This window comes from Canis lupus, chromosome 7, assembly GCF_003254725.2.
Source record: "Canis lupus dingo isolate Sandy chromosome 7, ASM325472v2, whole genome shotgun sequence".
Lineage (NCBI taxonomy): Eukaryota > Metazoa > Chordata > Mammalia > Carnivora > Canidae > Canis > Canis lupus.
In genome coordinates, this window is record NC_064249.1 from 70,386,858 (window position 1) to 70,401,311 (window position 14,454).

A 14,454-nucleotide genomic window follows, 5' to 3' on the forward strand; every position below is an offset into this window, starting at 1 on the left:
TTTCTTGAATCTACCCCCCCAAAAGTTATATCCTTATTTTTATTTTTTTAGATTTTATTTATTTATTTATTTAGAGAGTGTGCATGAAGGGGGGGGAGCAAAGGACGAGGGAAAGGGAAAGAATATCAAGCAGACTATCTGCTAAGCATGGAGCCTGACATCTGGGGCTCTTTCTCATGACCTGAGCCAAAATCAAGAGGAGGACTCTTAACTAACCGAGCCCCCAAGGGGCTATTTTTATTTCTAATATCATTTGTTTTTAGAGTTTCCCTTTTCCGTTTGATCAGCCTTGCCAAGGGTGTGTCACTTTTACTGGGCACTTTAAGGGACCAGGTTTGGTTTATTGTTCTAACTCCAGTATTATTAATTTTTTTTAAAGATTTATTTATTTATTCATTCAGAGAGAGCAAAGAGAGAGGCAGAGACACAGGCAGAGGGAGAAGCAGGCTCCATGCAGGAAGCCCGATGTGGGACTCGATCCTGAGTCTCCAGGATCACACCCCGGGCCACAGGCGGTGCTAAACTGCTGCGCCACCAGGGCTGCCCTAATTTTTCTGTTCTGATCATTGCTGTCTCCTATGCTATTTAATTTTATTTTAATTTTATTAGTTTTATTTTAAAGACTTTATTTATTTATTTGAGAGAAAGAAACAGAGATAGCAACAGAGATAGTGCAAGAGAGCATGAGCAGTGGGGAGAGGGAGAAGCAGATTCCCTGCTAAGCAGGGAACCTGATACAGGGCTGGATCCCAGGACTCTGGCATCATGACCTGAGCTGAAGGCAGATGCTTAACCAGCTGAGCCACTCAGGTGCCCCTCTATGCTTTTTATTTTTGAAAATTCTTCAAATATGCTGATTTTATAACAACATTCTTTTTCTGATACACTCTGCTTTTAGATGGCAGATTATGTACATTATTCATATCTACTCTGTCTAGTTCTCATCCCAGAATATATAGTAGAAGATAAGAAAGTAATTAGGAGAGATTGGTCTTGGTGACTCAACCAATCTTTTACCCTTCTCTAGTTCAGGTAAAATAGCTTAAGGTCCAAGTCTTCCTAGTTATTACAATTATTCCTGCGACCACTCTATTAGGTTTGTCCAATCTTCTTTTCTTCTTCTGCTCTAACTCCCAGAAAGAGAAATAATAAAATAGACTGTCCAATTGTCTAGCTGTTGGACATTGACTCATTTGATGAACAATGGTTGAAACACACATGCACCCCCACATCCTAAGGGCTAACACTGTGCTGGGTGCTGGGGAACACACAAATGATTAAAACAATGCCCCTCTATCAAAGGAGTCTCCTCTAGGGTGGCAGAGAAGGACAGGCATGGTATGGAATACTCTGAGACACATCTTTAAGCCAAGGTGTATACTCAGTGCTCTAAAACCAAGATGAGCCATCAGGGGATGGGTGCTTAGGAAGCACCCTTAGTCCTGAGAGACCGAGTGTTGGAAGGGGTGGGTGAAACAAATAGCAAGCACAGAAGTGGCACTCAGGCATGTGGCCTCAGTTCATGACCATGTGTAGCATACCCTTCTTTAAGCTTTGATGTGATACCGTGAGGGAGACAAGGTAAACTCTGAATGTCCTTGGCAAAGTCCCCGGTGTCACATATGCTTGTGAATTTTAGTTATCCCTTCTTGAGGGAAAGGTGAACCAATGATGCTTCAGAATATACAATAGGAAATCCAAGTCTGTGATGTCAGAAGTAGAACAGCCATTTAAGGTAAACTGTAAATTCAATCTCAAGTTTTAAGTTTTTTCCAATACTTTGAGCCATGCTTCCTAAAGTCCTTTTATACTCATTTATTATTGAATTTGTGAAAGTAATGTATTGAATTGAACTTAGCAATTTGGATTTAGTTTTGAACTTCTGGTTTAACCCAAAGAAGCATGTAGATGACAGAAAGTCATTGCTACTTAAAATAATTTAAATATAATCTATTTCTCACAATATTCATTGCCTCTCTAACTCCAATATCCAAATGTAAAGGGGAAGGAAGATTTAAGAGCAGTAATTAAACAAAAAACCCTGCTTAACTTAAAAAAAAACTTAAAAAAATTTAAAGCAGCATATGACAGGGAAAAGAAAGAGATTCCTTATGTCAACTCAGAGATGAGCCTATTCAGTGCTAAGGCACTGACAATACTGAAAAGTTACTGAGAATTATAGCTCGTACAGAATCGTGAAACTTCCGGAGGACCTCCCGTCCCCCTTCATACACACACAACTTCCTCCTCTGGAATTCACCTCTTTTTTACAACCATCACACAAACATCTCATTGGAAGAAATAGGTTGTTTTATCAGCTGTCATGTCTCGAAACCCAGCATGTGTCACCTTTTTACATCCTGAGGGTGTAGGAAGAGACTAGGAAAAGGAATAGGTAGGAGAAATTTCATTTGTCTTTGGAAATTTTAATACTGATCTTTGCATTTCCTTTAGCTCTTTTAATCACCTTGGCCAGAAATGTGTTCCCACACTCGCAGAAAAACACCAAGCACCAGCAGTACTTCTCTTCAGCCGGCAGAGGGAAGAGAGGAACAGAATTTCATAGATCCGTGATATGCTGCTTAACCACACAGACATAAACCAAAACCAAACCTCATATTTTCCCTTGTTTCTTTAGAAAAATAGTACGTAGAAAAATAGCATTTTGAACACAGCCATTTATCAGCGCTTATGCTCTCAGAACAATAGACCTAATTTAGTCCTTGATGTTTCTGATGTAAAGACTTCCAGATATACCCAAACTGGGTCTGAGACAGGCACCACGGATGAGGATGATCAGCCGGTGTGGCCAATGTTCAAATTTGAGTCAATTTTTAGATGAATTCAAGAGTTTATAACTCTCAGGAAGGACACGATTCATGCATTTTGTGATAGCTGTTTGCTTTTAATGAATAGTCGAGTCACATTCTGATCATTCAAAAATAAAATGCTCTAGATTTTCTTTAACACTCTTGTCCCTGAAACTTAGAAGGAAAATGAGAGAAAATTGCATAGACCTTGTTAAAAGCAACCCAATGCCAGTACTTGTTTTAAAACCGCCTAGCTAAAACACAGCACCACTTGATTACAATTGCCTCTTTGCTGAAGCAAAACACACACTGCACTTAGATTCGACTTCAGCCTGAACCCCTTTTGAAAGGAAAGGGAGAGCCCAGTGGTGAAGAATGTAATTCACAATTCAGCCTTTTTATAAGTCCTGACACTCCCATTAGGTTTAAATGGAATCACACAGTGAACATTCCACAAGCTGTACTTACTAGGGAGAACTGTTCTGAAGATGCCTGCTGTCTAGCTGAGGCACGGGAGTCCAGATCTACAGAGTGGATGGACATTCCTTGATCCATCCCTTGCCCCTTCCATCCCTTCCCTTTTTCCAGTTTTGTTGTTTCCATGACCCCAAATGGATGGCAGTGCCTTCTTCCTCGTCATGACACACAAAAAAGGGGTTTCAGGGTTAACTGGAGGGACAGGTGATGGTAATGGTGCACAACAATGTGAATGAATATATAAAAACTTTGAAATGTATACTTCAAGTGGGTGAATTGTGTGCTATGTGCATTATAATAAATGATTATAATGTTAAATTATAATAAAGCTGTTTAAAAAAGGATTTCTCTTGGGGCGCCTGGGTGGTTCAGTTGGTTAAGCATCTAACTCTTGATTTCAGTTCAGGTCATGATCTCAGGGCTGTGAGATCAAGCTCTGCACAGTTTGCTTGAGATTCTTTCTCTCTGCCTTCCTCTGTCACTACCCCCACTCATGCGCAGGTACACTTTCTCACTCTGTCTCAAATAAATAAATAAAATCTTAAAAAAGGAGATTTATCTCTCTGATGAAAATATAAATGTAGATAGCAATGTTTGACTGCTCTTGCTTTTCAATGAAAATGAGGGTCAAAGGAAGCTAATTTAGCTGTTGAATTCCATTTCCTTTTCATGTTGTTTTATCTCCATGTGGCGTGTGGTGTGTGTTTGACTTTCTAGCAAGATTTTCCTTTTAGTGCCAACTGGTCTGATTAAAAGTTAGGCTTTTTTTTTCCCCCCTTTACTTACAAGGAATTGAAAACATGTCACACAATCCAAGGAAGGACTCAATAATATCTCGCTTTGTTTTATTTTAGAACTTTCTTTAATTGATGTCTTTTATGTGTCTCTGTGCAAAACAAGGTTTTGGAGAAATCTTCCTATTACATTAAGACGATTTTCCCATGTGATGCAACAACAAAGTACTTTAAAGCCATTTGGGGCAGCATTTATTTATTTTTTTAAAATTTTTTAAAGATTTTATTTATTCATGAGAGACACAGAAAGAGAGAGGCAGAGACACAGGCAGAGGGAGAAACAGGCTCCATGCAGGGAGCCCGATGTGGGACTCGATCCTGGGACCCCAGGATCATGCCCTGAGTTGAAGGCAGAGGCTTAACCACTGAGCCACCCAGGCATCCCTGGGTTAGCATTTATTAAAGAAAAGCTCTAAGACTGAGAAGGAAATGGTCCTTCATTTGATACTGGTCAGTATATGTGGGGCTTTGTGTTCAACTTTAAAAACTGTAGACTAAAGCATTTAGAGAGGAAAGAGGAAAAGTCCAGGGAAAACTAAGGAGAAATCTATGTCTAACTATCCTCAGTAACTGAAGAGCTGTCAAGTGACATATCCCTTATAGTACAAAATTGTATCTGTCATCAAATAGTACAAATATAAATTATGGGGGAACTTGTGTAAGAACTCTGCAATGTTTGGAAGTGTCCAAAGGGGAATGAGTTACCTCATTTGTGAGCTCTGATTTGAGAGGCCTGGTTTAATGACCTGGTCTCAGCATCACTGAATATGTTGTGGAAAGGGATGTGCTAATTCCCGGCCTGGTTTGTGACTAACAGCTGGAAAACTTCTTGCCCTATACACAATGGCACTGGGGTGTACTTTTGGAAATATGGCCATGAATGTGCATTGACTGAGTTGGACTTCCTGGGGCTCAGACCATCTTGCCAGATCACAACTAAGATTGCTTTTCTCATGTGAATAGACTGGGTCAACTGAAATCATATCCCTTTTGCTATTCTCACAGGTTCCATCTATACCCACAAGGGAAGCGATTACATAAGATCAAGGTTCATGGGGGGTCATTCACAGGATTCTCCCTATTGCAGGGTACCTGAGGTTAAACAGTCCATGGTTACTGCAATGTTCAAAGAAGGCTAAAATGCCAACTGATTTTAGAGCCCCTGCTTCAATTACATTGTGTTTTTAAAGTTCCTGATCCCCAAAGAAGGCCCTTTCCAACTTAATGACATAATCACCAGGTACAACCCAGTAGACTATCTCCTGAGCTGCTACTCCTGAAATCATTTCTCACTTCCCTAGATTCACTCCTGGAATCCAGCCTACAACAAATTCAGGATGAATCCAAATCTAACTCAAATGAATCTGATTACCATTAATCCTAACTCAGACCATTCTGAAAATTACTTTTCTTTTCAAATTCTTACACTTTAATTTCTTTGTATTTTCCTAGGTTTTTTTTTTTTTTTTTTTTGGAGGGGCTCATTCAAGTCTTGGAATGTTAAATACATACAGTTGACTCTTGAGCAACACAGGGGATAGGGAAGTTGACTCTGTGCACAGTTGAAAATCCATGTACAACTTTTGACTCCCCCAAAACATATTTACTAACAACTTACCATTGACTAGAAGCCTTACTGATGACATAAACAATCGATTAACACATATTCTGCATATGTATAATATACTGTATTTTTACAAAAAAGGAAGCTAGAGAAATAAAATGTTAAGAAAATCATAAGGGAGAGAAAATACTTTTATAGTATTATACTTCATTATTTTTTAAATCTGCATTTAAGTGGACTCATACAGCTCAACCACATGTTCCACATGTTCATAGGGTCAACTATGAAATTGACAACTATGAAGTTCTAAATATTGACATATTTAGAAGATTTCTGTTGTGTCCAGAGGAAAAAAAGCAGATACTGTGTGTGTCTGTGTGTGCATATGTGTGTATGTATGTATGTATTTGGCTATGGTGGTTACTCTCAAGCCATTTAATTCCCCCAGTGTGTATTAAGGGAATGGAAACTGACAGTAGAAGTAAGTTTAATAAACCATAATTAGGAAAACAAATCATCTGTAAAAAAATATTGTGCACAAGCAGTCTCCAAATTATAATTATGTCAGGTCCCCAAAGTTTATTTCAGCCAGTTGTTTAGACCCCAGTCCCAGAGATACTATATTTTGGAGAATATAATATAATATGTCATGCTGGTTAGATGTCCAGGTTCCCTACAGGTTTATGTAGCCCACAATGAAACTAAATTATAGTTGTAATAGTACGAGTAATCAGGATCCTGAGAACAGGACGAAGGAGAGAAGGAAAATACAATTGTCTCCTCTTTTCCTTTTACTTGACTCATTTGAGGGATATTTTGAAATAGTTTATTTTTGATACCTTTCAAACCCTCTGCACATTTTTTTAAAAGATTATATTTATTTACTCATGAGAGACATACAGAGAAAGAGGCAGAGACATAAGCAAAGGGAGAAGCAGGCTCCATGCAGGGAGTCCAACGTAGGATTCGATTTTGGGACTCCAGGATCACATCCTGAGCTGAAGGTGGGGGCCCAACCACTGAGCCACCCAGGCGTCCCTGCACATTTTTAAATTTATTTTTATCCCTTTATTATTCCCTTTTGAGTCATTCTGCCCCTAGAATCCCAAGATCTTCCTGCTGCCTATCTTGCCATACCAGTCAACTCGGCCATGTGCCCAACCCAGGCTGCCTTCTTCTTTTACAATCTTCTCTGCCTATAGATCACTTTTCTTTCAAAATGCAAACAAAGCTGTGCACACTTCATGAAGTTGATTTCATCCAAAGGTTATGATGCTAGCTGCAGGTTTTCCATAGATTCCTTTATTACCTTAGGAAGTGTCTTTATATCACCATCTTGCTGGATGGGTGTTGTTGTTGTTGTTTAATCAGGAAAGGCTGCTGAATTTTGTCAAATATTTTCCTATGTCTGTTAAGATGATCTCATGATTTTTGTTTTTTTTTTCAGTCTATTATATAAAGTATTATATTATTATATTATTAATTTTCAGATATTAAACCAACCTCACATTCCTGGGAGAAATCCCAACAGCTATCATCCTTTTTCTATGTTGCTGGAATTTGTTTTATTAGTGTTTTGCTGAGGATTTCTGCATCTATATTCATAAGGAGTATTGGTCCAGTTTTCTTTCCTTGTGATGTCTTTGACAGATTTGGTTTCAGTGTAATGCTGGCCTCATAGGATGAATTAACAGTGTTCCTTCTTCTTTAATCGTTTAGGGGTATTAGTTCTTCATAAAATGTTTAGTAGAATTCAACAGTGAAGGGATCTGGGCCAGGGATTTTCTTTATAGGAAGATTTAAAATTTAATAATTCAATCTGTTGTAAGTCTATTTAGATTTTCTATTTTTTTAAAAAGTCAGGTTCACTAGTTTGTGTTTTCTTAGAGATTTGTTCACTTCATCTAATTTATCTAATTTATTGGCATACATTGTTTATATTGTTCCTTTATACTTCCTTTTTATTTCTGTAAAATCAGTTTTTCATTTTTTATTTTGGCAATGTGAGTTTTCTCTTTGGTCTGTCTAGTAAATAGATATCAATTCTACTGATCTTTGCAAAGAATCAGCTTTTGATTCCATTGATTTTTCTTTATAGTTTTATATTTTCTATTTTACTTATTTCTGTTGTACTGTTTATTATTTCCTTCCATTTGTTTTGGATTTAGTTTGCTTTTCCTTTTTCAGTGTCTTAGGATAGGTAGTCAACTTATTGATTTGAGACCTTTCTTCTTTTTAAATATAGCAATCTGAAGCTATAAATTTCCCTCTGAGCACTGCTTTAACTGCATCCTATAGAGTTCTAGTTTAATATTTGTTCCTTTCTAATTTGTGATTTTAAAATTTTGACCCATTTATTTATTTAGGATATGCTGTTTAATCCCATGTATTTGTGAATTCCTCAAACTTGCTTCTGTTGTTAATTTCTAATTTAATTCCACCACAGTCAGAGGAAAGAATTTGTGTAATTTCTATACTTTAAATTTACTAAGGTGTGTTTTATGGACTACACATCATCTATCTTTGAGAATGTTTTATTCGCACTTCAGGAGAATGTTTATTCTGCTGCTGTTGCATGGAGTGTTTGATTGATATCTGTTAGGTTTAGTTGGCTTATATTGTTGTTAAAATCTTTGCTTTTCTTGTTTACTTTTTGTTTAGGTGGCCTATATTATAAAATAGAGCACTGAAGTCTTCAACTACTATTACTCAGTTTTCCTCTTTCCTTTCAATTCTATCAGTTTTGTTTGTATTTAGAGAATGCTCTTAGTTGCATATATGTTTATAATTGTTAAATCCTACTTGTGGACTAATATTTTTATTATTATGAAATTTTCCTCATTTTCTCCAGCAACATTTTTTGTTTGAAAGTCTATTCTGTCTTAATATAAACACACCAGGTCTCTTAAGGTTGCTGTTTGCATGGCATTTCCTTTCATCATTCATCTTCAACCTCTTTGAATCTTGGAATGTAAAATGTGTCTCTCATAGAGGGTGTAGAGTTGGAGCTATTCTTTTATCCAATCTAATAATTTCTGCCTTTTGATTACATTGTTTATATTTAATATTTTTATTGTAACGTTTGGATTTTTATCTGCCATTTCATTTTTTATGTTTTCATATGTCTCATATTTGCTTTGTTCCCCCGTTTTCCTTTAATTTTATTTTGTATTAAATAGATATTTTAAGTGTAATATTTTATTTATTTTAATAATTTTTATTTCATATTTATATTTGTGTTATTTTCTTAGTGATTGATCTAGTGCTTACAAAGTACATCTTATCAAGACCTACTTCAGACTTATACAAAATTAATTCCAGTGAAATAAAGACATTTTACTATATATAGCTCCATTTGCTCTCTCCCTTTTTGGTGCTATTTATACATATATATTTATACATATGTATAATATATATGTATATATATTGGGCTGCATATATGCAACAAATAAAACAACATATTGTTATAATTATTACTCTATATGTTATGCCTTTTAAAGAAATTGATTCAGAAAAGGAGAGCAATTGTATCTTTATATGGTTTGTTATATTTACCTTCTTTTATATCATTTCTAATTCTCTTTATTTCTTTCTGTGTATTTGAGCTACCACCTGGTATCATTTCTTACTCCACTACAACTTTCCTCCTATCCACCTTCTGTGCTACTATTGTCAAATATATTAAATTTCTATATGTCCTAAATCCAACAATAGCATGTTATGCATATTGTTTTATTTAATTGTTCTTAAATCAGTTTAGGGAAGAAAAGGGAATACTCAATTATACTGTCTTTTATATTTACCTGCATAATTACCTTTATTAGCACTTTATTTTTACATGTATATTCAAATTATTCTCTGGTATGATTTGTCTTCAGCCTGAAACACTCCTTTTGGTATTATTTTTAAAAATCAGGTCAACAAATGCTTTTGTTTATCTGGGAATGCCCTTATTTTGACTTAATTTTTCAAAGATTATTTTGCTGAAGTTTCTTGGTTGACAGTTTGTTGTTTGTTTTTACTTTTCAACTTTGAATATGTCATTTCATTGCCTGATGTTCCACTGATAAGAGGTCAACTTTTAATCTTACTGAGGTTCCCTTGAGTGTGGTAAATAACTTTTCTCTTATTGTTAAGATTTTCTCATTCTTTCAACAGTAGACTATGATATGTCTAGGTGTGGATCTTCTATTTGGACTTTGCTGAGCTTCTTGGTGTGTAAATCCATGCTTTTTGTAAAATTTAGGAAGTTTTTAGACATTATTCCCTTAAAATTTCTTTTTCTGCCCCTTTCTCTTTTATCTCTCCTTCTGATATTTCTATTATACATAAATCTCTATGCTGAATGATGTCCCATATTTCTCTGAAGCACAGATCATCGTGGGCAAAATTGTTTCCCCTTAAAATTCCTATATTGAAAAAAAAATTCCTTATTGAAGTCCTAATCTCCAGTACCTCAGAATATGGCTATATTTGGAAAGAGGGTCATTTAAAGGTAAATAAGGTAAAATGAGTTCATATAGGTGGGCTCTATTCCAATGTTCTGATGTCCTTATAAGAAGAGATTAAGACAGATACACAGAAGGACCATACAAAGATACTGGAAGGAAATGATGATCTACAAGTTAAGGAGAGAGATTCTGGAAGAAATTAACTCTGCTGACATCTTGATCTTGGACTTCTAGCCTCCAGAATTTTGAGAAAATAAGTTGCTGTTGTTTAAGCCACATAATTGGTGATACTTTGTTATGGCAGGCCTAGCAAACTAATACAGGGTCACACTTCCCTGTTTCTTTACATATCTTGTGATTTTTTGGTGAAAACTGAATGTCTTGAGCAACTCTGTATACTGACTGCCTTACCTCCTACGTTCATGGGCTGGTAGTTTTTGCTGTTTTCTTAGTCACTTGTTTATATATTTAGGGACTTGGAATCTATATCTCCAACAGCATGTAGCCTTTTATTTTATGTTTTAGCTTGGCTCCCCAGGGATTTCTCTTGGGACAGCATAAGCCACTTACTGGTCAAAGTTGTGCTTATGCTCTGTTAGACAGTTATATTTTTACCATTTGATGTGTGTGGGGCTTAAAAGTTGCTATTGCAGGTTAAATAGTTTATATGTGATTGCCTTCGTTTAGTCAGGGACTACTAGTTTGGATTTTTCCTCTTCTAGCACTTCAGAGAAGGCACAGTTGAAGGCATGTGCACGGTCTTTCAGACTGCCAAGGACAGGTCTAATTTCATTCTTAAGCCTGCTTTCCTAGGAGTTGCCTCTGAGTCAAGCCAGGTTGTTGTTCATCCAGTTTTTGGTGAAAACTCTAGTGCCAGTGAGGCTTCTGTTCTTTATTTATTGATCTGTGTGTGGCTTAGGGGATATTTTCAAGTCTGTCCACATCCAGCTCTGACTGCTACTGGGTAAGTACAGCCTAGAATTTGCACATAGCCTTCCTGACCACCATGATCTTCTTGGCTGTCTCTTTCCATTATTTCTCTCTATTAAATTTCTGATTGCTCTTCCACTTTGCTTGTTGTTGCATGTATCATGGAACTATGAGTACTTTCCTAATTGTACTATACCAAGATGTTCACTGCTTTTGACAGTGTCCTTAGGTATAGAATTCTTCATGCTTTATTCCAAATAAAGTGAGCTCCTTCAGGCAGATCTATAGATGTCATCATCCTTGGAGACCTACCTCATCTCCTGGCATAGCCTCTGTACCATCACAAAGGAGCTGGGGGGCAGAACACAGTGACTCACTTTTCTCAGAGCGATACCCTGCCCTCATCAGTAGGTGGTAGCAGAGAAGGTACCTATTTTCTTGGCTTGTTTTTCCCCTATATGGAACCTTGGCCTTATAAGTGAGTTGGGGTGAGAGCAACCAGGGCACTAGTGTTTTTGGTTTGCTATGCTTAAGCCAGGGTTTCTGTCTTCAAGTAGTAGCTAAGAAGAGGAAAGGAGTCCTGGACCTCTTAAGTATACCTGCCTAGGCAAACTTTTGTAAAATGGAAGAGATAAGAACTCTGCCAGCTTGTCTTTCCTGAGGTGAAACTTTGGCCTCAGAATGGGAGTTGGGGGATGAAAAAGCCTACTCTTCTTGGTTGTATTTGCCTGGATTAGAGCACAGTTTAATCTTAGTGGGGGGTAGGGTCATAGACCAAGTGCTACAGACTTGCCTTAAAGGAGATTTAGTACAAGAAGGTAAGAAAATGAATGAACACTTCTCTATTTGCTATATGTCCTCCAGACAATTCTCTTTAAATAATTATTTTAAAAGTTTTATTTTAACGAGTTAAGTGATTGTTGGGAAGAGAATCTGCAGTGATCCATTCTGGAAAATGCATTGTATTGCATTTTCCTTTGCATTGTAAATGATGTAAATGAGAATATTGACACCTTCTTTTGGATAACCGTTTTTTTTATGACAAAGAAGATAACTTTTTTTATTTCTACATATGTTCTTATAACCAATAACTTTATCTTAGTATTTTAAATGATAGAGCCACCAGTAATTATTATAAGATAGAGAAAAGTCATGTTCTCATGCTCTCTGAAATTGCTTTACATTTAAATTGCATTTTATCTTATTTTCAAAATATTTTATTTATTTATTTGACAGAGGGCAAGTGAATGAGAGCACAAGTGGGGGGAGCAGCAGGCAGGTGTAGGGGGGAAGAGGGAGAAGCAGACTTCCTAATGAGCAGGGAGCCCGAGTCTGAGTCCAGGCTCCATCCCTGGACACTGGGATCCTGATCTGAGCTGAAGGCAGACACTTAACTGACTGAGCCACCCAGGTGCCCCTAAATTGCTTGTTATTCTTTCACAATGGTACTAAGATTATACCAGCACTTAGCAGTAATTGGAAGGAAGCTAGAATGTTCTATCAATAAGGGCATTATCCTGAGGATAACTGCCCAAGGGCACATAAGTGATTAGTGCCAGAACTACACTAGAATCCATGATTTTTTTTCTGACTTCCAAGTCTCACACTTTTCACTAAAAAAAAGTAGTCTTTTAAAAAAATCTGTTTATTTTCCATTTGGACACGTAGCTTATCTACCCACAAAGGTTTAGATCATTATTAAACTGGAAATTTTCTCTTACCATGTTTTAATTCAGTGACAATGTGATGAAACTTGTGCTTTTGCTAAGATTTCCTATGAATTCAGACATCATTTGGATATATAAATATTCTCACTGGTGAAATTACTTGACATAAGCATCTATTTTTTAACTGATACAATGACTGAATTATAATTATCTCTTTGAGGTAAAAAAAAGGCTATTAAAAATGAAAAAAAAATACCTTTTAACAGCAGAGGGGCTGGCTGAATTAATAAAAAAGAAAGCACTGGATTACATTTCAATCTAACAGAAAGATTCTCTTCAACACAACCACTGTTTTGAACATGAATATTTATCTTGACTGAAAACTAATGAAGATTAATTATAATGCTATTTTTAAGAGACCATTAAAAATCATCATTTGTTTCAAAAACACCCATAAAATTAAGTGCCCGGTTGTTCCTACAACGTTAGCAACTGTTAAAAAGAGCAGCGAGCTGCTACTAAATATATCAGAGTGCCCAATTAAATTTTTACAGGTCATCAGATGGCGTCACTGACTGGTGAAAAGGCTGAAGTTAAAGCCTTCGTTGCGAAGGAAATAATCAGACAATATGAGTCCTGGATGTAATCCGTGTCATGACAGAAATCCAATATGAAAAGGTGAATTTCACACTACTCTTGACTTTTCATAATCATTGTCCACAGTCTAATCTTGAAGTGAATCACTGAGAGATAACTGGTAATTATAAAATCTGCAGGGTCAGTTGAGCAATGATAGACAGGTAAGGAAGATATCTGGGCTCAAAGCAGCTAGGGAGGTATGAAGATTTCTCCTGAAAAAAGGAGAGATAAAAAAAATGGTGGCATAGTTGGTATCATTTCCGCAGGCTCCTTTTCTTTGAAATGTAAAGTACTTCATCACACAACTCATTCTTAAGTCTGGCTACCTTCCTTCACTTCTTCCTTCCTTCATCTCTGTCTTCTCTTTTCCTCTCTCCCACATTCTTGTTTTTCTTTCTTTTATTCATTCAGCAAATATATACTGAATGTCTACAATAGGCTGGGCAGTTTGAAAGAAAATGGGGACAGAGCAGAAAACACAGTCCCTACTCCCAACACACATTCTAATGGCAGTTGTTGGAAGAGGTGAAAATAGACGGCAAGGATGATGTCAGGCTAGGTGTTAAGAAATAACAGGTTAATGTGACAGAATGTGCCTATAGCAGGGGTGGGGTGAGGTGGGGTGGTGACTGAGGGACACTTTAGATAGGGCTATTAGGGAGTGTTTTTTAAGGCATATATCCCAGATGAGAGAGTAAGAAGGAATTGCCTGTCAGAACATTGTAGGCTAAGGAAACATCAAGACCAAAATCCTTGAAATGGACTGACCAAAAGATAGATAGATTTATACTCAGAATATGGGAGAGAAACAATGTTCTGGCAAGAATGTATCAAAAATGATAATCTTAAATAATGCTTATCTAGCATCATCAAATGATCCTAAAAGCCCAGGGGAGTAGAACAATTAGAAGTGCTGATTCTGCTCTTTAAGTCTTAAAGGAAATAACTATAGTCACTGACTGAACAAATTATGACCTAAAAGTTATGAGACGATCATGGACCCTCATCATCCACTGCTTTACAAATATCAAAAGGGAACGTCACACTCTCTCTCTTCCTTAGTGTCTTATTATAAGCACACTCTCTTACAGAGATTTGAACAAAATCTCAACAGAATGGTGT

At 36.6% G+C, this 14,454-nt stretch overlaps 2 protein-coding genes across 12 annotated transcripts in view; one reads left to right on the forward strand and one right to left on the reverse strand.

Moving 5' to 3' along the window:
- Positions 1 to 14,454, reverse strand: part of DLGAP1 (DLG associated protein 1) — an 871,196-nt gene that overhangs the window by 541,962 nt on the left and 314,780 nt on the right. The window lies entirely within an intron of this gene.
- LOC125755353 (uncharacterized) overlaps positions 13,246 to 14,454 on the forward strand; it is a 51,454-nt gene continuing 50,245 nt past the window's right edge. For all 4 annotated transcript variants that reach the window (XR_007411649.1, XM_049111869.1, XM_049111870.1 and 1 more), the window contains exon 1: positions 13,246 to 13,371. Coding sequence is in view for 3 of the 4 variants with exons in the window: in XM_049111869.1 (XP_048967826.1) it covers positions 13,364 to 13,371 (8 nt within the window). In the remaining variant the exon portion in view is untranslated. The remainder of the gene's footprint in view (positions 13,372 to 14,454) is intronic.